The following is a 26588-nucleotide window of genomic DNA, read 5'->3' on the forward strand; positions in this document are numbered from 1 at the left end:
TACCATGTGCTTGACATTTTTGGCAACAAGGAAGTGAAGGAGAAATTAGCACATGTTAGGTCACATGCTGTCAAGGCTCCAAATAAGTTCATTTTAGACTAGAACAAAGTATCATTGTATATCCAAATATGCTTTCTAAAGTTTTTGGTAATTTTTCATGCACATTTTGTAAAAGTATAGTAACTCAAAGACCAAAAAATCTGATAATCGACAAAGTCCTTTTAGGGGATAAATACTTTCTGTGTAGCTGGCATTATTGTTCAGGACTGGCAGGCAGTATAATAGCCTTTATTAGTTTGATGTTAGTAAGTTTTATAGAAAACAGAGAGAAAAAGCTCTACCTTTTCCAGAAAGTACTGATGATAGTGATGGCAGTGCATCAAAAAATAAGGTCATAAGAAAGGAAGAAGTTGAGGATCAAGGAGGATAGAAGAAGGGAGGGTGATGACAGAGATGAAGAATATAAGTAATCAATTGTTGTGGAAGTCAGGCATTTTTGTACATTACCCAGTTCAGAAGTTGTGATCAATACTACATCCAGAGGTCAAGAAAGATGCCACTGCCTGTTTACCTCACAACACTGAAAAGCAAATGCTCCAAAAATGATGACTGTACAGGTCAAAATTGAGTTACGTGTGGAAAGTGTGGGGTATATTGAAAAAGTTTTTGTTGATTTTCACTTGTGCTACAGTCATTGATTTGGAATTCCAAGAAAGAAAGAAACAATGTTAATTTTTTTTTCAGGCAGTGAAGTTGCATCTGAATTTCTTTTCAGATTTTTTTTTTTTTAAATGGTCATGCAGTACGAGAACATATGGAAGCATGTTTTCAGCAGAGAGTTATAAATGTGCAAAACTTGGAATTTCAACTTTATTTATTATAATTGCAAATAATATCAAAATTCCTGTAACTGAGTTGGTTTAAATCTATAGTATGATATATTCAGTGTTGGGGGTAACACATTACAAGTAACTTGAATTACGTAATCAGATTACTTTTCAAGTAACTATTAAAGTAATGCAAGTAACACTTTTTTCAATTTACAACAAAATATCTAAGTTACTTTTTCAAATAAGTAACGCAAGTTACTTTTTCACATTTATTGACTGACAGCTCTCCTGTCCCCATGTTGAGAAATAAAGTGCAGAGGTGTTGTGTGTGCTGTGTGTAAATATGATGGTTATTGTAGTTCTAGATTAAATGTGATCATACATTTACTCATCTCACTTGCATGAAAACATTCAGTATTCCTCAAAATAAATAAAAACAGTATAATGCAAACTCAGAATTTTATGGAAACCTGTAATAATAAACTATATTACATTTCACAAATATACTTTTCAATATGCTTTATGTATTTAATCTCACTTTATTAACCAGTGTCTTTGCTGCTGACCTTCAATGATCTAATTCAACCATACTAAGTAAAAATGACTTTAGATTAGATTTAGAAATAAGAGTGTTGAACTTTCTTCTCCTGTATCCTATTTTTCTTTAATCAGCGCAGCTGAAAGGTTTGTTTGAGCTGCGCCCTCTACTGTACAGGTGTAAATATGCTTTTCCTTCAGCCTGAGGCTTATTCATTTAAATTTTGGTGTGAAATAAACTGTCCCAGCAGGCAACTTTGTCCGATACCATTCCTCCCTATCCTTCACTGCCACTTCTATGGCTATAGGTCCGTCTATGGACACTTGGGGACACTTAATATTCAGCAGTATAATTGATTTGACTGTACTGATACTATTTGATGAGAATTGAATTGAGCTGGATGATGACCACTGTTTTCTGCAGAGCTGCTTCCAGGTGGATGCTGGTGGTGGTTGAGGAGATTCCCCCTTCCGTATGTAAAGCGCTTTGAGTACCCAGAAAAGCGCTATATAAATGTAAGGAATTATTATTATTATTATTATAGCTTAATTTAACTAATTTCATAATTGATAAACTTGATGAACACTCCACAATTATTCCACAATTTTTTTATATAAAAAAACACTGAGCAGAACTGAATTCTGACTTTTATAAATTATGACTTTTCCAGTTCTAGAAATCACACTTTCTACCTCATAGAACCTGTAAGACTTGATTTTCCTGCTAAGACAAAAACTGAGATCAAGCACCCTGCAATAAAGCAATAAAGCTTATCTGGAGAGAAGATCTCAAAGAAATAGCATAGGACAACGCCTTGCCCTCACACATCTACAGGAGGCAATAGCCCTCCCCCCAAAACACACACACCCTCCTTCCTTTCCCCCTGACTCAAGTCACTGAAAGTTCTCCAAGAAGTATAATGTATCTGGTGTATCTATTGTTTATTCCTTTCATGTTTGGTATCATTTTAAATGTCTCAGTGCGATTGGTAAAATGGTCTCAATTTCACAGCAGTCACTGGTATTATGAAGAAGACTGAAAACTAAGGAGAATTCTGTCCTCCTTTTGGGTGGTGTCACTTCTGAAAACCCACTCCTCTCCCCCCAAAACAGGTGTTGGTGTAATAAAAATTTACAATCCTTTTGTTCTGGTCTTGGTATATAAGGTAAAGTGCAAAGCAGTCAGGGGGGATTTTCTGTAGCCAGAAGCCCCCACACAGTGGTGGACAAGTGTCTTCAAACACTAATCCACCACTGTGTGCATGTGCATTTCAGTTGATGTTATGCATTTATTATTTCTGAATTGGCTTCTAATTGTCCAACTATGTAATTGGCATGATACATTTTTACTTGACAAATAAAATGTTATATTTGGTTTATTCTGTATTATTTTTGATTCATTATTTCTAGTAGATTAAAGCGAAGGTATTACCGCAAATCTGTGTTCAGGATTGATCATACGGAAGGTTTAATAGATGGAGCATAGGGCACATCAATTAAGTCCATTTCGATTTCTGACTATCGCTGCCTTAAATAAGTTGCAGTTTTCGTAAATATATAAAAACTATGCTTTTTGTTACGAGTAAGCAGAGCGCGACCGACTTAAAGGTAGATATTTACCCTGCATCCAATGTTTAAGGTCAGAACTGACGAGTTTGTGTCCGGGAAGAGCACTCAAGTCGGCCGAAGTGACTTTTCTAAAGCGATACCGGGACTGCAGTGAACGAATAATTGAAGATATAAGATAATCAGAATAATCAAAAATCTAAATTAATGCATAACCAATGATTCATTTCTAATTGGAAACACAACCTAAGAATGAGAATCATTTGAAATTGGAGTCAGATTAAACGAGTGAAATTAAATAAACTTCACAGATGCGCTGAAAAGGCATACACGCGTTAACCTTCGCCCAGGCCGTCGGATTCCGTTTTTGGGCCGATGCGGGGTTCCTTACAAACCCTTGGACCCCTGGTTCATCAAAGGAAGAAAGAAAGAAACAGTTGTTAAAGTATGATTTAGCTTATTGTAGAGCTTGCTTTGTTTTATTTTATATCAATTTAAGTCATCTTGAGGGCTCTTTGGAAGTTTGCTGAAGCCCTGAGCTCAAGGCTTAAGGCATAATCCATCCTTGGTTTTGTTACATTGCACTTGTTTGCAGTGTTTTACATAGCTTGTCGTCAATGTAGCGTCTGGACCAATCAGGCACACAATTATTCATTATATTTAATGAATTACCCATAAACTCACTCTATCAAAGTTCTGTGAACCCATCCCCCTAAAACTGCAACTAGCATCCCAAACGTAGCTAACACACAGGCAGAACTAGGTGTCCTGTTACAGATACATGGTACTTTTACGATCAGAAAGAATTTTGCAGAGACTAGTGACTCTGACTTCATTCTTTCTAAGAAGGACAAATAAACTCTCTTAATCCTATGTATTCTCTATATAACCACTTGGGAAATGTATAAACATGTATCCAATTTTCCCATCTCATGACTTTCCTTTTATAGGCTTTATTCTATGTATTAATTCTCTCCTTTGAACTATTTTGGTATTAATGTTCCAGAGTTGCAAATGTACAGTTAACTGAAATTACACTGGTAGCATGTTTGGTATCTACGGACTCTAACTTTCGTTTCCTATTTGGTAATTTATGTTACATGTTACTAAATCTGTGACACATTAGTATTATAACAATCTAGAAGGTTCTTCTCTCATTCATCCAATCCAGTTTCTTATGCTAGTATCCTGCCAAAGTCAAAAAGACTCGTATAGTTCCCTCCGAGGGGGCAACTCCTTATTGGCTCGGACACCTTAAGAGGGTGTGACATCTTCACCCCTTATATTCACTGATCACAAGATCAAGCTCTCTTCTCTTTTACTGACAAATGCTGATGTTAAGATGATGCTGTGAGAAGCTAGAAGCTTCTAAGGAACCCCCAAGCTTGTGCCAGGCTTCGGCCAAGACCTTCCATTCACCAAAGATCCTCTGAATCCAACTGGTTCTCTTTCATCAAGACAGTATCAGCAAAGATTCAACCGGAGTCTCATTATCTGATACATTGAATATCCTTACCCCTTTTAAAGAAGGGCCTGTTAAAACTAAACTGATGGTTTGCTCAAAGCTGTTGATCTGCTGAATTTCAAACAATGCTGTAACTTCTTGCTTTCCTATACTCTGCTTCAACTCTCTCTTTCCCTTGGTAAACTGTATGCATGTATGTGTGTGAATGTTAGAGTAATTAAGTGTTTAGTCTAGTTAATAAAGTCTTGTTCATGTCACACGTAAAGTTGTCCGTGTTTCACGCTCCTATACTGGAGTCCCTATTCATGCAGATCCTGACTACAGGCTCTGAGTAGTACTGTACAATAAGATTGTTATTTCCCATAACCTGGAAATGAACATTTCTTAGAATTAATAAACAATTAACACTGTGTGTTCATTGGACAACAGGTTAATTGATTGTAATATTAATTTTATTACATTAAGTTAATTATATTAACTGATCCAAATATTTATAATTAATTATAACTAGTTATGATTAATTATTCATATTTATTTTGAGCTAATTTGCTACATCAATGACTTTTCTTACCTATTAGTCACAAAGACCATTTGTGGTTTTGTTCATGAGAGTTGCACTGCCTAATTCTACAGATGTTATTTTGACAGAGATGAAAGTGTGCAAAGCAACAGGGAAAGATTTGTGGTTATACTTCATTTTTTCAGGCTTGTATTCCATGGAGCCGTTCCGTTTTAGTATACCCATCTGTTTTCCAAGTAGGCATAAGTCTCTCTGCTTCAGTGGCTTCAAGCAGGTTTCTCTGCTAAGTGTTCCTCTAAGATTCCCAAATGTCCTCTTTTCTGATAATGAAGGTGGCAAATTGAACTTGAAATTCCCTAGGATTATCTAGGATTAAAAGGCCAATGCAGTTAGCCTTTAACAGCTCGAGAATCACACAAAAACTTTTCACTTGTGCTAGAAGTTTGGAAGCATGGTTAAAGTTTCTGAGATGGTAGTTTCTGAGATCCACTAACATCAGCATATTTTCAGAAAGAAAGACAGAAGCATTTCTTATTTTCAATATTTCTTTATAAGAAAAAAAAATAAGAGGTGAGTTACCATAATTGATATAAGAAAAAGAAGGAGAAAATGGGTATATTTGCTAAACATTTGTGTATCTACAGTATATATTTGTGGCTACAGTATCAGTCCCTGATATGAAACTGCAGAGACAGGGATAGTCATATTCATTCTTTCTGTAACAAGGAGAGAATCACACCTGCACCATCTATAGATTATGGTCCTTCAGTGATGATCAGTTTCCATCAGATTTTCAGCATAACTCTAAATTTGATAATTTTGTTCAGGCAGTGAAGTTACATATGTGCTTATATATTACATAGGTTTGGCAAACTGTAAGCTAGTGTCACATTTTGAGCCATAACTTGAAATAAATCAGGTTGGATCATCAAAAAAGGTTCAATTGGTTTTCATCCAGCAAGTACATCCTTGGCAGTCTCAGCTCGTAGCCCCATAATTAGCAAATATACTGTCATAACTTTTTTTGATTAACACAGTTGTAATCCCTTTAAAAATGTGGAGCAAGACATTGATGTGTGAATTCTCTGTGCAATTATTTTAATTTCACGTAGGACTGTATTCCACCTCAGCAGTGACAGCAGTGGGATCATAGGCTTCATCTGAAATCACACTGAGTAGGTACTTATTTTGAATAAGTAATTACTTCACAACCACTAAAAAAGTATGTTCTAATAGTATGAATGTAATCCAGATGTACTACATCCGCCATGTTGTCATTATAACGTGACCTACCAGCATCAGTTGCGTCACTTCACTGCCATTCACAAATCCTCTCCCGTGGCCTAATGGGATAGTAAAGTGTCCATCATATGCACACTACAGAATCTCACCGAAATAGTTGATCATCTGGGTACTTTTTGCTTACTCTTTTATGAGTACTGTGAATTCAGACATACTTCTTTTGTCACATATTTTTTTCCTGCCTTCTATATAGTAGTAAAGTGTGCGATTTCGGATGAAGTCTTTGTCTAAAACAGGGGTTATTATATTATCAAGTGCTCCTGAAGATCTTAATTAGCTGGTTCAGTTGTGTTTGATCAGGTAGGTAGGAGCTGAGTTTTGCAGGTAGGTAGATCTCTGGGAACAGGATTGGGTCTACAATATGGCTGACACCTAAGTCAAGTCCTCACAGAAAACAAACACATTGGAATGTGCTTAACAAACCGGGGTAAAGAAGCACTTTTTGACACACAGGTCCTGACATACTTTTTTTCGTCTGCATTTAGGGCCAGTCTATAACTGTGCTTGGGTATTTAGAGGTTTTATTTGTGGTCTCAATAATAATAATAAGATGAACTTGAATACAAGGATTAAATGAAACCTGTAGCTGCTATGTCAAGTCTGAATGAAGTAAATGTTCTTAGACCCTAAAGAAAAACTGAAACTGTTGCAGCCAGTGAAGGTCTCAAAGATGTGATTTCAGTGACACTAAGGGGCCCTTCACACAGAGTGTGTTCTTGCGTTAAATTCAGCTAGACAGGGGCAACTGAACTGACCTGAAGGCTGGTTTATAGTATTCCTGACCAGGCTTGGCACTAGCAACACCAAGGCCATGGGTTTGATTCTGTTGGAAAGCACTGAAAAAAACTCAAAAAAAAAAAAAAAAAAGTATACTTTGAATGTAATGCAAGCTTTGGAAACAGTATATCCAAAATGCATGAATGTAAATGTTACTGGAGCATTAATTTCTCTACATTGTTCTTAATATAAACCTTCAATAGACTTGTCCATATTTATATGAACATATCCTGCCTAAATCCTCAGATTTGCTCTGTTTTAAAACAGTCATAACTTGATGTGGCATATTGAAGGAATAGTACGTCCAAAAATTCTGTCATCATTTACTGACCTTCATGTCGTACCAAATATGACTTTTTTTCTCCTGCCGGAAAAAAACAAAAACAAAAAACAGCGAGATGTTCTGTAAGGACAAATAACATCTGTCTAGCAGATGGATGCAAGACCCTGTCCCTTGTGTGAACAGCCCCTAAGCAGACCTTTGGCTTTGTCAATGTAACACAACATACTTTAAAGTGGTACAGGCGCTTGACAAAATGGAACAAATGTCCATCACAATGAGGTTCCTGGGAGAAAAAGACTCAACTTTACCTTAAATCTACTTTTTCTATAACTGATTGTCAAAACGTTGTATTCCATACCCAAAGAAGCTAAAAACCTTGAGGACTATGAGGATGGGAGGATTGGTCTTTCCACACATAGTCTGGTTACAGACAAGAAACCCTCATGTACCCTTGGCTGAGCCAGTAGGGAATTTCTGTGTGTGAGAGAATTTGAGCGAAAGGGCATTCCCTCAAGCACGGAGCTTCAATCGCCTTTCATCGCAAAGTTTCATTACTGTTCTCTGAGCTCATGCATGATTTAGTCACTGTTCTAACTGATCCTGCTATCAGGACATTGAAAGCCTCTCTTTCTCTGCCTCACTCTTTCTCCTCCTATCTTTGTAGCACTCTCCACAGCGACTGTCTTAGTCTAGATCTCTCCATATTGCATCAGCCATCCCCTCTTCCGCTTCTATGCATTGAACAAAGTGTGGCTGAGCTCTCTAGGGAGAGACATACCCTGGGTAGCCTCATACTTTTGAGTTCGACTTTGATACATCTGTTCATCCATGAAATATTCTATCATGTATTGAGTCCTATTTGGTCAGAGTCCTCACAATATGTGTATGTCAGCGCACTTTCTTGAGTGTGACCTATATTAGCCTCACCATGCGTAACAGACTATAGGGAAAATGAGAGTTGTAGTAAGAACAGGAGAGAAGTCTCCATGACTCATCTCTCGAGGGGTTTTCTGGGACAACCTCGGATGGCATTGCCATAACAGGGAGTGTGTGCTTTCACTGGCTCATTGAACTCATGCACCTGTAGATAGGATAGTGTAGGGAAGTGTTTCCGTGACTAAAGAATTTCAACTGTGGCATTAACTGACAGGCACGTCAAACCGTAGTCTCAATCTTCTCAATGATCTCAACCATTGATTTGGACGGTGACAGTAAAGTGCACTCATCCTGGTCCCAGAGGCTACCGGGACTGGAGTCCCCATCGGTACTCAGGTCGTCATCCTCTTCTTCCTCGTCATCATCATCCACGCAGGAGTCCTCATCACATGATTCCATGTAGTGCAGACCCAATGCATTAATTCCAGAGTCTTCTGAGCTGGAGGGAGAGGAGCAGTGGTCCATTTTAGGGCCTGAGATCTTCTCGTTTGGTTGGCCGTGTTTAACAGTTGGGCCGGCTTGCCCTCTGTGCTTGTTGGTACGTTGGGGTGCAGGTTGAGATGCCGGCGTTTGGGGTTGGTGTGTGGGATTTGGTGTAGGTGGAGGCGGCCTTTGCACATAACACATCTTACCGTTGATACGTTTGACCATGTAATCATCCACAAAGAGGTCAGAGATGACACAGAACTTGGGAGACTCTGGGCAGGGTGGAGCCCGGAACTTGGGAGCCGTCCTGAGAAAGCGCTCAGCCAGGGAGATGGACAGGTTCATGGTGTGGCTGTGACCTGAGGGGGCAACTGGAACCGGTGTGCTGGGAAGTTGGCATACACTGGTCATGGGTTGGTAGACGTATTTACCTGCAACGAGAAAAAGATGAGATTGAACATTTTGCCTTTGAATAACATTCAAAATATATATTCATATGTATTGAATACAACGGTTGCCCTAAAACAAATATGTGAGCAGCAGGAGACACTGATATACTTGACTGGATGTGAGAGAACTCACTAAAAAATACATGACGAAAGGTGGGTTCGAGAAAAGTGAGGTTGAGCAAGAATAAGTATGTTCTTGCTGAAAACTTAAATTCAAATCCCAGTGGAGAGTTGTTATATTCTTGAGCTCATGTTGATTCGCCTGCTGTGATAGTGATAGCTGTGATAGATAGTGTTATAAGTTGCTAGACACTCATACTGTATAACACAGGTTACTAATCTGAAGGTGTTACTCTTTCACAGAGGACAGATTCTTTCAAAACCCAGCACTTTTTTGTGCAGCATAGATAGAATGTGGCATATTCTCAACTTTAGAGATCATAGAACAGACATGTATAGGGGAATGCAAGGTTATGCCAAAAAAAAAAAATGTATCAGCTTGACATTTTTTAAAATATGACCCCTAAAAATATAAAAATCAGAAATAATAACCTAAGCTAATCACAGAAGAGATTAGAGTCATTGCATTAATGAATTGCATTTTGATAATTTAATAGATCTGTAAAACAAATATGAGCGTTATTTCACTGACCCACAAATCACTGATTATCTGAAAAAGAAGAACTTGAGGCATTTAATCATGAGTGACAAGAGCAAGTATACATAATACAGATTTTTTCTCATTTAACTCCATAGTTTTTGGAGCTTTTATGTGCGGTCAGTCTCTGTTAAAAAAAAAGTTTGGATTTCAAAGGAACTCCCTACAGAGATGGAATGGATTCTTCACTCTGGAACATTCTGAGGCCCAGCTGGCTATAAGGCTGGAGTAAGAATAATTTCTATCTAATCCAAATCTCTACTTTAGAGGTTAAACAAAAATGTGTGGTATCTCAGATATCTGGTCCGAAACAGCATTTCTGTAGCATAACAAGCTTTTATTTGCTTTGTCCCGCTATTTTTGCAAATTCTAGATTTACCATTCATTTTAAGCCCTAAAAACAACACAGGCTCATACACTGCAGTTTCTAACAGAAATGAACACTAGAGGCAGTAAAACAGCAAGCACTTTTAATCATTTTCAGACACAATTATGATTACAGGGCCAGATTATGGATTAATAAAGACTTGTTTTCACACGGCTCCTTGCACAATAATGTTATGACCTCAAAACACTTTTTACCATAGTGCATGATTTGTAAACAAATATATTTTGGAGTTTGCATCTCTTACCCAGCTCTATAAGTTCAGTTTTACTGATGTAATAATCTTGCTCGGTAGCTCAGCTCCCTGACAGCAACATAGTGTCGGCCCAGATCCGGCCCACATCTGGTCCGTGTGTAATCCACATGTACCAGATGTGGGCCAGATCTGGGCCACACTATGTTGCTGTCTAGGCTGGTACAGAATTGTACTTGCGAAGCGCAGAGCTCGGGTACGAATCCCATGAAAGACGAGTCACGATAAAAGAGCTCAAAGACAATAGTTCAAAAACAAGCTAAAATGGCATGGTTATGATTGCGTTTTTATGTCACATTTGCTTTTGTTAACACTATCGGGTAGGTTTAGGGTTTAGTGTATGATTTTAAACGTGATGGAGCATTAAGCTTTTAGCGCCACTCACCGGACATTTCAATTCAGAACTGCGGTGATATGTACAAACAGCAAAAAAACTAAACACTCTTTTAGCGCCACTCACTAGACATTTCACTTTGAAACTGTCGTGAAACGTGCACAATGCAATGTATTTTGTGTTTTGCAAAAATGTTGACACAGGTACGTTTTTTTCTAATGAGCCAGGGTTGCCTAAAAAAGGGAAAACACTTCAAATTTCCAACAGCATTGGCTGACATAGAATGAGATCTTATTACAGACATTAGTTGCAGATTAATGTACAATATTCTGCTTCGCCAAACAAACTACTTTTCTGTCAAACACATCTCTTTATGTCTTTATGTCTGTCTGTCTTCACACCCAACTTGTAATGTGATTGGAAGGCAAGAATCTGAAGATTAGATAAACACTGAATTTTTCATTAGGCCTATGTTTGTCATTCCTTGGCAATGCTACTTTCAGTCTCTCAGTCCTGGGTCTGCTTTAAATGAAGTCAGCCTAAATGCAGGTCTTATTTTGCAAATTATGACAACAAGGACTGAGAGGGGTTGTATATATTCAGTATATAATAAAGAGTGTGTTGTTGGTGCCAATAGCCTTGTGGGCAGTGTACTGATACATGGTGTGGTTGTGCTTCAGGCGACCTGAGTTTGAGTCCTGGCTCGAGGTACTTTCCAATTCTGCCGCTCTCTCTTTCCCACATTGCTTCCTGTCAAGCCTCTACTGTCCTATACAATAAAGGCAAATATACCACAAATAAATTGAATGAATCTGAATCATATGAACAGATCATGACATAAATTTCATTCAAAGCATTTGACGTAGGGGATCCACTTAAATAAGCTGTCTATATGCCCAGATTTGTCATGTTGGCTGTGGTAAAATGAATGCTAATCTGCTTCGGAGGAAGAAAATAAGACAGAGCAGGCCTACTGTACCTCACTGATATTTAAAAAAAAGAAAAAAAAAGAAAAAAAAGAAAGAAAGAAAAGAAAAAGAAAAAAAGAAAGTAAAAAAGGCTTGTCCTAGTTAACCAGTCAAAAGAGTCAATACCTCTAATCCCACCATTCAGTACAGTCATTGCCATTTTTTGTGACTGTACTTCTTTCACTTTTTCAACTGCCAAGCTACAGAATTTGAAGAAGGATGAATGTATCTACATAACAATTGCCTCCACATCACTATGGATCTGAAATAACAGTTTTTGCAGTCAAGTGTGAAATGTGAAATGATAGATGCCTTGAATCCTGTACAAAAACCCTTAGCCATGAAGAAAAAAAATGTCTCTCGTAATAATCACATCAACATCCTGTTGAGAACAAGTATTCTTCAGCCACTGTAATTGTAATCATCATGACTGTCTTTTCAAATTAAGCTTCTAATAAAGAAAGACTTCCTTAGGTACTAAGGAACAAAAACATTCCTACTGCCCTTGAAAGGAAAAACCTGTGTATTATAAAAAGTGTGTGTCTATACTGTATGTTGTCTAATTTTTTTTTTTTTCTTAGGTAATTTCTATGATGAGAGTCAGAGTGTGTGTCAGATGTAGATCTACATCGGTTGTGTGTAATACTAATTAACAGAAGAGACTCAAAATAAAAATAATAATATAATAAATGTGTTAAGTAACTGTGCGACTGAACTTAAAGGTTTCACAAGTTCATTATTTCTCATCCAAAAGCTTGGGTTCAGTACTTGTGACTTCATTAAGGAACACAGAACAATTTTGCAGCTGTTTAAAGTTTGCTAATGAATACAGAAATGTGTAAAACTTTACTGAGATTTAGTTTTTTGTGGTTGATTTTTTTTTCATCCAATCTGTTGGCAAATATATATATATATATATATATATATATATAATTTTATTTATTTATTTATTTTTTAAGCGAACCGTTTGACACTAGTCATAACTAGTCATAACTATCCTGCTAAATCAGCTCAGTATTTGGGTCATTCTGCACATGACAGATAACAATGTACCACTAAAGCCTGATGCAACCATATATTATACAACAGTATATTATAGGCCCATTACAAATCATTGACTGTAAGTCCATGGATGGCTTAGCAGCCTGTGCTAAGTGCTAGGACGGGAGCACTGTACCTAACTGGACCATTTACACTTCCATAGAAAGATTCAGAGCTGCTGCTACCAGTATCCATCCTCATGTTTCATTTACACTTGATGAAATGATGAAAGCTAATGAAACTGGATGCAACACTTTTGGAGATATTATACTTGGTACGTATAAATAAGTGGGATTTGAGTGATCCAGCAAGTATTGCATTGAGTTTTATCAGTGAAGAATCAGTAAAAGTCAACTTTAAAAACTTCTGCTGACTGTGTACCACAAAATGTGTGTGTCTACAGATAAGAACTAATCACTGTTCATCTTTTTGGCTTTGATTTCTTGTGTTCCTACAAATATTGTGAAAACGAAGCCTGATGTACAATCAGGGTTTATGGGCGGATGTGACCAGGACTTTCCATATCCTGTTTTACACACATGCAGTCTGAGCTATCAGAAATGAAAACTTGAGACTATAAACTTGAATCTGATTCAGTCGAGTCACAATTTTGACTTAATCACAGTTACTTTTGAAATAAAATTATATAATGCAAATCAGCAACTTCTAAACATTGTTCATGCACTAAGTTGAACTACCTCTTAATTGCAAACCAATGACATGAACTTTTGTCTGTCTAGTGTCTACAATATTTTAGAGTATGTTTTTATTTGTATTTACTGTATTCTTATATGTGCTTTGGTGCTGGTCTTGCGCTGGTATTGTTGGTTAATCACCAGCAAAACTTAGCTGGTGAAGCTGATCAAACAACATTATGATTTTGATGTTTCACTAAGAAAGTCTTTCTGGTTAAGGTAGGTAAGCTAGTTAAAAACAGAACAAAGGTTGATGACCAACTATGGTGGTCTTTCTCAACAGGTCTTACAGCTTTAGTCAGGGGTGTAGCACTGATTCCTGGGCCCTACGCAAAGACAGTGTGTGGGGGCCCCTTAATATATATATATATATATATATATATATATATATTTTTTTTTTTTTTTTTTTTTTTTTATGTCACACTTTTTTAAATAATAGTGCACAATTATACACAGAGCACTCACTGATAGAAAAACAGTTGTCCTATATATCATGTAACACCCTTGTGTTTGAATTGTGCTATAAATAGAGCACCCAGACATAAAAATGACAGTTTTGTGTTTTATTAACAGACATTGTGCCTTGTATTCCAAAACATTACAATCTTTCTAAACTATTGAACATTGTAGGTACCTCTACAAGCATGATGAACACAGGATTGATGTTATCCTAAGCCATATATTAGGCTACATGTCTGATATTTATACTATCATAACATGTGTATAGTTTAAGAATAGTTGCTGAATAGTATACATGGTAGAAATAATGACATGTGATATTACTTTAATCTTTCATGACTGTTACTGAGATGCCCAATTTTTATATATTTTAAATATTTTTTGTCATTTCTGTAAAATGTTAAAAGTGTGTTGGATTTGTAAACAATAGCTGCCTGGATCTTGTGATGAATTTTGTGAGTGTTAATGTTTTTAATTGTTTTTGATATACATTTTTTTTTTAGTTTATTATCATCACACTATCTTAAAATTATATGACCAAGTTTGCTCATATTAATATAATGCAAGATCCACACAAACATCATTTACATATTGTTTTCCATAATTAGGCTACAATTTATCTCCAAAGATTTGTCACACACTTTTCGTGTTACTTCGGTGTTTAGAGTACGATACGAGCGTTTACTACAGGCTTAGAAACAAGTTGTTTCTCATTATGTAGGAAAATGCAGACTCCCGTTCAGCAAGCATCTATTTACACAACGTAAACAGCGGCATATAGGTCGCTGTCGCCTCACTCGAACAATATAGGTTCTCACTTGGTCTCTTTGGAAAGAAATTTATGAGGAATTGTTTTCCCTGACTGTTTACTTTTTGCCTGATCTTAGCTTGAGCGGCGGCGGCGGCGCGATTCGAAGATCACCACACTCTCCTTCACAGCAATTTAGTGCTTTGCAACGTTCCTAGACAACCAATCAAATCATGCGAATTGCGTGCATGCTGTGCTCGTGGGAGGTGCCTACACAGACGTGTGCCAAAGCTCGCACACAGAGAAATAGCGCAGACACAGTGTGTATGTACACATGTAAAACCCTTTTCACTGTAAAAGCTCTACTCTCTTTCTCTCTGTATACTTCATATAAACGGTGAGTAGCTGCTATCACAAAGACAAAAGTCTGGAGGCACATTTACAAAAAATATAGCACAGACTGTCAAGAACCACCTGGTGAGTGTAGCTGCCTTTTCAGACTGTGAAATACACATTTTGATAAAAGGTTGAGAGAGAACCCTAATTAGAAAAGTGAAGTCACAGATGAAAGGAGTTGAGTCCTACACTCCTACACTATCTTTCTGTCCTTATCATCTGTAATTACACATTGGATTGGTCTCAGAGAAGTGCGAAGGTGGGCCTGAATGAAGACTGATGATGAAGGCCTTGAAAATCCCCTAGTGTGAATCATTCATCAGGATTAGACAGGCAAGGCCATGTTCACGCTTAGGTCTCAGCTCATCTCAGGTAGAACTCTCCCTCTCTGTCTCTCTCCCGTTCCATCTGTGTGTGTCTAATATAGGTTTACTAGCCAGTCCAGGCTGGCTTCAAGAACAGACTGCGCATCATCTCACGCTGTGCTTATAAGATGCAACACTGAGCATCATAAGCATCATGTTAATTTTTTTAACAATAATTTGAGCAATAATTTTTCATAATTTGAGCAAGCTGATATTTATTTAGGCTTAATCAGATTCAGTCCTAGTGGTTAACTTACAGCTTACACTGTATGTGCTGAGGGGCCTGGGGCCCCTAGTGATGATCCTACACTGTATAACCTGATGACCCTGGGGACCCTAGTAATAACTTTCACTGTTAAGTGCTGAGGGCCTTGGGAACTGGCTAGCTTACACTGTATGTGCTAAGGGGCCTGAGGCCCCTAGTATTCAGCTTAAACTGTTTTTCCACCAGAATGGTTCACGTTCTAGAGCCAGAGCCTGTTCTCGGCCAGGTGAACTGGAGACTGTCGCGAACCAGCCACGTGTTTACACATACTTGAGGAGCAAACAGTGACGTAACGCTACTATGTGTTGTTTACCCTCCTATAACCAGTCTAGTGTTGTCAAAAGTACTGACCGTGATACCAAGTCGGCACTGAAATTTTCAAAATGTGATACTTTGAGCACTGTTGAGTGGATTCATAAACACCTCTGATTGGCAACTGTGTTCACACGCTTATCAGACATGTCTGTGATTGGCTACAATGATCAACGCTTCAAAAACATGTTGTAAATAGACATCAATGATGCTCTTCACCGAGCACAGATACGCATGGGACGGGAGTGTTTGAAAGCAGTCATCTATCAGAGGGAAAGAGCTTTGAGTGTACAAATAGATTTGACAAGAAATCTGAGGAATATTTTTACAGGCTGCCGAAAGCTACAGAAAAGAGAAGCAAATGGATCGCTGCAATTCACAGAAACAACTGGACTCCAGGCAGAGAAACGTGGATTTGCAGTTATTTTATGTCAAAATGTTGGATTTTAGGGTAAAATCGTACCTTATATATTGTATTGTTATATCAACTCATCAATTGAATATTTACAGTACCATCTTATATTCTGCATAACTGGGTGTTTAACACTGACAAAAACTATACAAGTTTTAGAGCTGGACATTATGATGATAAATATAACACTGATATCGATCACTCGGATTTAGACCTAAGCTACTTATATTGTATTTATATAAAGCATTCACAGGCAGATTTGCTATATGTATTTCCCCGGCTCCGAAATCAGGTCATGTCAATATCCATGGATTAGGTTTCTTTGAAAAGTTGTAAGGAACACTGTCGAGTCCAACCTTTAGTGTAATCGTGTGTTTTACTCGCGTTTTCGCAGTTTCCCCTATTAAATCCAGTCATGCAGCCGGCTCTTTTGCCACTCAGTTCAGCTGAGGGAGCGTGTTCCGGCGGGCAAGTGACGTCAATGCATACTCTCTATATCTGATGAGCATGTGACCACAAAGGCCAATCAGAGGTGTTTACAAACCGGCTCAAAGCGTCACATTTTTAAAATTTCAGTACTTCTTTTTTGATGTTCACAGTACGGGAGTGATTTTAGCGAACCGGCAGCTCGCATAAACCTCCGGTGCTCTCATCTGTCCTTTTCGGAGATAAACCGAACCTGTTGATTCACTCGCTCTCTCGCACACTGGGTCTCCCTCGTGCACATAGTTTTATATATTTAGATGTAAAGAGCAATGTAGTGCAACGTTATTACATTGCTCAACGAGACAGCACCAGTATTTCTCCGCCCACCGCTCCCCGGCTCTGTTCGAGACCAGCAAGTTTTTAGGACCGGAATTGATCTTTCTGGCCCGGAACCCCCTTTTCTACAGCGGAAATGCGAGGAACGGTTCGAGAACAGACAAAGGCTGGGAACCCGCACTGGAACTGTGTGGGTGGAAAAGGGGTATGCACTGTATGTGCTGAGGGTTCTGGAGCCCCTACTGAAAGGCTTACACTTTATCCTTTCAAGTGCTTACGGATTCATTGGGTCAGCACACACCAGTGTTATTTTAGTTTCTTTTTTACTTTTATTATAGTTTTATTAATATTTTGAATTAGCTTTAAATTTTATATGTTTAGTTTTTCAATTAATATTTATGTTATATTTTATTTCATTTCAGTGTCATTTCAATCAACAGCAATGCTCTCCATAGTTGGCTTGGAGGACCTCAGTGCATGACACCTAAACTCATCCATCCATCCGGAGAAAGATGACATATTATTACTGTCATTAAAGAAGGCTAACTCACAGTACTGATGTGCTGAGGCCTGCCCTACAGCCCGCTGAGAGAAACTTAGCAATCTCACTTCCTTTTTCATCAGAGCTTGACAAGTGCAGAAAAGCATTACAACGCCCAGAACACCAACATACTAGGGCCTCTGGACTGAAGCATATCATTATGTTTTTTGCACTTTGGAGGGATGTCATTCATATTAAATCTCAGAGACATCTGGTGGCTGCAAAACAACAATTTTAACAAACAGAAATAAAATTCCACAAGTACTAAAATTCTAACCACACACAGCAGATTCAGTGAACTGCATCCTATATGTTTTGAAGTCCCTGAACGGCATATCTTTCTGCTAACCTTTAGGGAGGTAAACAAGAACAACGCCTGCTGTGTTTACATGCACCCAAACAGCAAAGACAAATAAAAGACAGAAAAAGAGGAATACGAAAGCAGAAAACATCAGAATTCCCCAGGGTTTGCAGAGAACTCCTCTAAAAGACTTATCTCAAAGGACAAAGCCAATCTGTATTCAGTTATTCACTCCTGCAAGTGTGTAAAAATACATTTCTAACTGCCTCTGGGCTTTATACTGTACAATGACTTCTTGTCACCATGTGAGACTAACAGACAGTGGTATTGTACAGTATCTTGGGATCAGTTTTTGCACAGCTGATTTTTTTTTTTAAGGTCTCTACAGCATTAAATATGTTTCTCCTGAACTTTGCTAATACATAGAATATCTGTTTAAATATACAGAATGTATTACAGTACGTGACTATAGAATTCTGATGGGTCAATATCTGTATTCTGAAATCAAATATATTTTTGTACAATGAAATGCAAAATGTATAAAATCTGTTTAAGAAATTTGTTCCTGGTATCTTCTATACTGTAGGACTGTATTTTCATGTCTCCTGTAGTCTCTACTGTGGTCTTTTTCTTCTCTCATTAAAAAATCATTTAAACTCAAATCAGTAGTTCACGTCCATGTATTTATTTATTTATTTATTTATTTATTTATTTATTTATTTATTTATTTATTCATTTTGTAAGTAGCAAAAATTAAATATTCAGACGGCCATTATCACAAAATATACCCTCTTAAGACCTGATGCCTGCGGTTTATTTTGGGATAATGGCCAGCTGGTTGTACACTATCCCTCATCATGCAAAGAACTGTTATATTTAGCAAAAGCAACAATACCTTTCTCTTGGTGTCTCACTATGTCTTCTAATTATCATTAAACTGACCTAATCAGTGTTTTTTAGCTGCAGCACCTGACAGAGTTTCTGTGTAATACTGGTATTAACTTTGTTGGGTCATGAAAGAAGACACAACTCATGCAATTCAGCTCACAAGTAGGACAAATGTCAGTCAAGCTCCCTGGAGGATCCTTGTCGTTCCATTTTAAACAGCACTGGTTCCGCCTGAGAGCCTGTGCTGCATTGCACAAAGTATCAAATTATTATTTAGCATGTTTACATAATGCTCATAGTGTTGCAAACATAAACATCCTCCCTCTAATGAGAACAGATAATGGCTTAATTACTGTGACAGCTGAACTTTACAGTTATGCTGTGTGGGTGTGTCTGGGTAGACTTAGCTTTGCCACTAATGTAATAATTCCTGTAATGGCCACACCCTACAGAATGTTGAATTGGAATGGCAGCACAAAATTACACATTCTTCTATTTTTCAGCGTATTTATCTCTTTACATTTGAATCCCTCTTAATTCTATTTCCTTACATTTAAAGGGTTAGTTCACCCAAAAATGAAAATTCTGTCATTAATTACTCACCCTCATGTCGTTCCACACCCGTAAGACTTCGGAACACAAATGAAGATCTTTTTGATGAAAACTAAGAGCTTTCTGTCCCTCCATTGACGCGTAACTTTCAAAAAGTTCATAAAGAGATTGTAAAACTAATCCATATAAATTGAGTGGTTTAGTCCAAATTTTCTGAAGAGACTCGATCGCTTTATATGATGAAAAGATTGAATTTAGGCTTTTACTCACATATAAACATTGATCAGCGAACATAAACAGAAGCTCAACCGAACCTGCTTCATGCGCGAGAACAAACCTCTTGTGGAAGCTGCTGCGTAACACACGAGAATGAATCTCACTGGTTCTCGCACACCAAGTAAACATGCTTGAGCTTCTGTTTACCACAACTGATGTGTGAGTTGATGAATGAATGTTTATATGTGAATAAAAGCCTAATTTCAATCTGTTCATGATATAAAGCGATCGAGTCTCTTCAGAAAATGTGGACTAAACCACTCAATTCATATGGATTAGTTTTATGATCTCTTTATGAACTTTTTAAAGAGTCTAAGTGTCAGTTGCGTTGCTATCTATGGAGGGACAGAAAGCTCTCATATTTCATCAAAAATATCTTAATTTGTGTTCTGAAGATGAACGAAAGTCTTACAGGTTTGGAACGACATGAGGGTGAGTAATTAATTACACAATTTTAATTTTTGGGTGAACTAAACCTTGCATTTCTCCTGTTGGTGCATCAATTCAAATTCAGGAATTGAATCGTAATTTAACTGGCATCCTCAATTTAGTTTTGAATGGTGGGTGAGACTGATGTTGTACTTTGTCATTTTATATTAAGTGAGGCTAAAAGCTCAAAGACTTGACTGCTATAATTTTTTTTTTCTGAAAGAGAAAGGTTGAACTTTAAAAAAGCAAAGCCAAAGTAGAGACTTTAAAGCTTGGAATAAATTGTGCTGACCTTTTAAAGCTGAGATAAAAAAGCCCAACTTAGCAACAAGGCCAGTCTAGCGCTTGACCTATGACAGAGCTATGTGAACTTCCTGTCATATCCTGATTAATTTCCTTTTTTAACTTGTCAGTCAGAAAAGAAGCAAAACTGTTGAATGTATTTATTTCAGAGCTCCAAGCCACAGATACCTAAAGCGTAGCTAATCGAAAAAACTAAGTCAGGTACATAAGATTTTTGACAGTTCTCCTCCTTCTGTTTTAAAACTAGGAAGGAGTTAGTGAAGTCAAGATGTGAAGTTTGACTCAAACACACTGTTTAGCCAAGAATGGTTTTGCTTGACTGTGGATACTGGCTTCACGGAACCTCTCTTTCATAATTAGTCAGAATGATGCTGTGCCAATCTTAAACAGGAAGCGAGACTTAAGAATCAGACAGTCTGTTGGCAGAAACACTGTCCTGATGCAACTGCATATCGAAACCCACAAAATCTTAGCAACCTCAATTGCCAAGAAGAATGAGAATCACTGATTTTTCTCTTTCTTTCTCTCTCTCTCTCTTACAGACAGAAATACACACACACACATTTGGAGATAATTATTTCAGATAGAGGTCGAAGGAATCTAAAGAATCTGCACCCTCCTTCACAGTCACATGACATTTGTTAGCTTCACAATGACTGCCATTTTTATCAGACACCCCTGACACCAGAAATGGCCTGATCCTATCACTGCCTTATAAAGACATCCCAGTGCTCAGCTGTATTCCTCTATAATGCACATTCATTATATTCATGCTAAAGTACAATCTTAGCAAGTTTCACTTCAGTTTTAAAGTCCCCATGAGTCTGCTTTAGATACTGTAGTGGATCTTTCTCAAAAATCTTGACCGTCTGGTGAAGTTTTGCTTTGAGTTTTTGTCTCATTATGTTGGCTTACTTTATTATTTTATTTCACGAATTAAGTAAGTGTTGTAACATCTCTATAACCAGTGACAAATTTTAATAAAATATTGCTTTAACAATGTCTCAAAACACATCACTGATTGAAATAAAGTCAATATATTATACCATTAAATATTTTATAAATAAAAAAAATTACACAAAATGTCATACATACATTAAACAATGTAACTTGCTAGACCTTGCACTGCTTGAAAAAAAGAGCAATAAATTAATGAAATATTTGTAAATGTCATTGAAATGTCAATTATTCCAGATGAAGGCGACAAAGGGATTTTCAGGCACCTTGCAAATTATTGTTTTTTTCTTTTAAACAAATGCGCAAAACATTAGAATCAAACCACTGCATACTATTTAAAACAATGTTAGGTTATATAATGATGTCTTGAATTCGAATTCTTTTTCATGGCTGAAATCTCAAGGAACAGGTTTGTCACCGTATTTTGAGAAAGACCCAGTTGTCTCTTTGAATTAGCGGTCTATAAGTCAAGTTACAGAAAATGCATAATGCCTTATACTGTAGTCCACATTTATCAGTTTGGAGCTGGACAATGGGATAGTATGTGAGTATAGGCCTACTGTATGTGAAGACCTCGGTATAAAAAAGAAAGAAAGAAAGAAAGAAAGAAAGAAAGAAAGAAAGAAAGAAAGAAAGAAAGAAACAGCTCCCTCAAATGGTAGTATAATGTGCATCTGATCATGGTTATCTCCAGAAATGATGTCTATAACAATAAATAAAGTTGTCGATTACTAATATGGCAGGTGGTGCTGTGTAGGCCCTTATTTATTTATTTATTTATTTATTTATTTATTTTTGTCATGAAAAATCATAAAGAAAACGTTAACCCGATGTATTCCCATTTACTTCTAATATCTAAAGGTAAAAGTGATTTAATCTATTTTTAAAATATTGCTTAGAAGAGCAGAAAGATACACATTCACAACCAGTGGTGGTACTATACGTCATATCTAAGATGTCTATGCATCATTTATCGACTTGTTTAATATTTCATAAGTGACACAAACGCAAGATTCCCCATACCTCTGAGAATATGTGATAAGCATTACGGTCTTGACCGAAATACAAAATACATAGTTCCTACCAGATTAATATTTTATGTATGAATAGCGAAATACCTAGATATTTATGGTTTTAATTATTGTTGATTACTGATTATTTTGATTATTTCAAAGCAGGCCTACTGTAAACTTACATTTTAAGGAAGGCTACATTTTAAAAGCAAACGTTCCAGTCGCAACAGTTTTGACTAGCTACAAATGCTTATCTTATAATATGCATCTAACAACAACTGAAAGACGGTGAAATGGTGGTTAAATAATTATAATAGCCTACACTTTTAATAATAAAGGTTCCAAAAGGTTTTTTTTTTTTTTTTCCCCAGTGACGCCATACTATTTTAGGTTCCCCAATGAGCATTTCCGTTTTTCTTAGTGTGAAAAACATTTTAATAATTCCACTGTAAAGAACCTTTTGTGGGAAGGTTTAACTGATGTTTAAGGTTCTTCACGGAACCATCAATGCCAAATAAAGAACCTTTATTTTTAAGAGAGTAGTGCATATTTAGAACATTTGACAGTATACAGTTATAACATCTGGAAGACCTTCAGTCGTAACTGCTTAATATATAAACTAAAGAAACTCTCATCTTACGTCAGCGTTCGTGAACTCTGAAGGGAAATGGGAACAAAAGAATTTCCCTGAGACTGTGCAGGAAAGCTTTGTTTTATTGCAACCCAGAGGTGCCGTGAGCGGGGGAAATTATGTTTAGAAAGCTTGTGATTTGTCATTTACACTAAAACATTTTTCACATAACCTCTTTTATAGCCTACTTGCCACACTGGTGAACTGAGCGCTGACCTATTAAACTCCTCTTTGTGGGTGATAGTTTTAAGTCTTGAGGCATTTCGATCGGATCATCCAGTGGATAGCCTACTGTTTATTCTGTGCAACTGATAGTACCTATCTATCCACGTCTCAACGATGCTGAATGCGTGTACTTACAGTGGCACCAGCCCAGATGACAGCACCAGTGCAGCTTGAAACACTTCCCGTGGCTGTGTGTGGCGCAGATGGATAGTCCATCGCAGGGCAGAAAGTCCGGTCGCCCTGCGCAACTCCTCGCTAGAGCCTGAGCTTCATCTAACTTCTCACTCTTCTGTCCGCCCGAAGCGGCCATCGCGCACGGATCACACCGACAAAGCCCTCATCAGCACCGAGCGCTCGGGGAAGATCAGATGCGCTCAGCGTCGGCTGTTTTTCAGTTCGAAAATAAATGAACAAAAGTGGAGATACGCCCAAGACTTCGGCTACTCAAGTTCCACTTCTAACTCTTATACAAAAACATCTTGTTTCTGCTCGATTCCCCTCTTTAAAAAAATACTGTTGCATATAAGATCGACGTGTCCGTAAAACAGCTTCAGATCGGCACGGAGACTGATGCTTATTGTCGAAGACGGATTTTCCGTTTCGCTCCTGCGCCGTTGATCCCCGCCTCTTACTACATCTCTCTCTCTCTCTCTCTCTCTCTCTCTCTCTCTCTCTCTCTCTCTCTCTGTGTGTATATGTTATGAATTCATGCGTGCATTTCCTCGTCTTGACTGTATGTGAAAGAATCACGGTTATCTATAGAAGAAAACAGTCGTCAAGCTACCATTTAGACTCTAAATTTTAGAGCTCCTCGGACCCTTGAGTTTTCAGAAGAGCTTACAAAATGGAATCCATAATTTCCTGCAAGAACTTAAGCAGCCAATAGTTTATAACCAAAACGAAAAGTTTTGAGGCACTTGAAATATTAGTATTGGTGATAAGTTCCTTAAAGTAAAAAGGGTTTTTGACCATCAATGAAGTAGGCCTGTGGTCTAGTCTGAATTATGTTAAACTATGGCTGCATCCGAAAACCTAGGCAGCTGACCTGCTGCCTTTTCAGGCAATGCTTTGTAAGGCAGCGTTTGTGCATGAAGGTACCTCACGAAACTGATTTCGGACAGACTTCTGAGGCAGCGTAACAGTTTAATGATCTACAGCAAAATAGATGAGAACAAAACAAATTACTACAGTAGTAATTCTCGCTAGAAATGACATCAGTAGTGGAAAATGTTAGTCAAAAACTGAACAGCAAACGCAACTTTTGGACGCCATATTTATTTTTCTAGCTCAGCTGTCACAGAATGGAAAGCACAGGATTGTGGGATATCAAAGGCAGCGAAGGATACATCTATGTTGTCTTCAAAAATCGATCAGATGAAGGTATCTCAGGAAACAGGAAGTGAAGCTAACATTGAATTCGGACGTGCCTTGATGCCTTCTTACCTTGAAATGTGTCCTCCTAAGGCAACATTTTCCAGTTTTCGGATGCAGCCTATGATATAGTACAGGGGTGTCCAATCCTGCTCCTGGAGGGCCACTGTCTGGCAGAGTTCAGCTCCAACCCAATTAAACACACCTGAACCATCTAATCAAGGTCTTACTAGGCATAATAGAACCTTCCAGGCAGGTTTGTTGCTAAAGTTGGAGCTAAACTCTACAAGACAGTGGCCCTCCAGGATCGAGTTTGGACACCCCTGATATAGTACGTCATCTACTGTATGTAGGCTACTGTTTTATGAATACTGTGCATTCAGGTAACCTGCACATTTTTGATGTAGGCCTACTGCTATTTGTATATCCTACAATGAAATGTAAGCCTATGTATTCAAACCCAGAGCTAAACTGGACTGTCAGATAAAGTAAATTTTTTGTAAAGGCAGATATTGAAAGCCTTCTTTTCTTATTATCAAAAATAAGCCCACATTTTTTTTTCTTTCAAAATCTAGATCTAGAGAGAATTTTAGAAGGTTTTCAGACATTGGCTGTGGAGATGAAAATGTTCAGCTTTCAAAGAGAACCAAAAAACAGGTCATAGAGGGCATCCATCCTCAAAGTATTTAGTTTTCAAAGCTACTCTATTGTCAGCAGTTTTCCGGAGCGTCTCACCCAACATTTTACTTCTTCAAAGCCACTGTTGGCAGCACAGTGACTGACCACCTCAGGAGAAAATGCCTGTCTTTTTAATTCTCTCATTGGTAGGGTGACCAGATTTCTCATGGTGGAATACGGGACAGGTGAGCAAGGTGTGGGCAATATGACCATGATATGAGAAATTTTATATATATCCTATATATATATAAGTAATTTACAAATAATACGACAAATACACTAGAGATACAAATTAAATAAACTTGTTTTTCAAATACAGTAGGTTTATTTACCATGTATATGTTTATTTAACATCTTTTGTTGTTTGATTAACATTAATGACAAATATTTAATTAGGCTACTGTCCCTTTAAGACCGAATTCATGGATGTAATATATTGACACATATCCGATTTTCACCCACCTGATTACGTTCACTTAAGCCATTAATTATACCCAACTGTATTTACATGAGATACTCCACACGATGGACATTTTGAAAAACTATGCATTTGACCATTCAGACGCATGGAGAACTGATCGCGCGCTGTCTGAGAGAACTGGGATTGTGCGCAAGGAAAGAGAGAGCGCGCGTGCGAGAGAGCGCTTCTGTGTGTCATTCAGCGCGATTCCGCCTATCCAGCCTTCACTTTAGGCAAGTTAATCAATAACGAATTGTGATTGGATGGTGATTTTGTTCTACGACGAATTGATTGGGCTGTTCTCGCGTGACATTCTACTCATTCTATGATTACCCAGTCGTAAAGAAATTTTAGGAAAGATGAAATACGGGACAAAACATGACTTTTTCTTAATAAGTCGGGACACTAAAAATGGAGCTGAAAAACGGGACTGTCCCGGGAAAAACTGGACGTCTGGTCACCCTACTCATTGGTCTAGTTGGTGTGTAACAATATGGTCAAGGCCACATTATAGCATTGATGGATCCTGCGCTGAAGTTGCCTGCAGGCAGTCTTTTATCGAAGGATGAAAGGGGAAAAAAACAGTATGAATTGAGAATTTCCTCATGACATGAAAGGTACAAACCATATAGAATATCATCAAAAGAGCAATTGATTTCACAGGTTTTTTTAAGCCTATGCCTTTGGCACAATGTATTTCAACTTAATTTATGATCACTTTTTTATGATTATGTTCTGTTGTTGTTGATGATGATGTTGTTGTTGTTGTTGTGTGTGTGAGTGTTCTGGCATATGTGGTTTATGAGGAAACAAATGTGT

The 26588-nt window shown here is 37.6% G+C and overlaps 1 protein-coding gene across 2 annotated transcripts; it reads right to left on the minus strand.

Annotated features, from left to right (window-relative positions):
- Window positions 1-5445: 5445 nt before the first annotated feature.
- c1h3orf70 (chromosome 1 C3orf70 homolog) lies at window positions 5446-25502 on the minus strand. 2 transcript variants are annotated; one of them, XR_007930964.1, is made up of 3 exons: window positions 23396-25502; window positions 6212-9073; window positions 5446-6078 (listed from the first exon to the last, which is right to left on the minus strand). XR_007930964.1 is itself a non-coding variant. In XM_051900793.1 (2 exons), the coding sequence occupies exons 1-2, from the start codon at window positions 23568-23570 to the stop codon at window positions 8436-8438; spliced, it is 813 nt and encodes a 270-aa protein (XP_051756753.1). In that variant the 5' UTR covers window positions 23571-25502; the 3' UTR covers window positions 5446-8435. The 2 variants fall into 2 exon arrangements, 1 of the variants encoding a protein (XP_051756753.1); XM_051900793.1 differs by having other exon boundaries at window positions 5446-9073.
- Window positions 25503-26588: the final 1086 nt, after the last annotated feature.

This window comes from Ctenopharyngodon idella, chromosome 1, assembly GCF_019924925.1.
Source record: "Ctenopharyngodon idella isolate HZGC_01 chromosome 1, HZGC01, whole genome shotgun sequence".
Classification (NCBI taxonomy): Eukaryota; Metazoa; Chordata; class Actinopteri; order Cypriniformes; family Xenocyprididae; genus Ctenopharyngodon; species Ctenopharyngodon idella.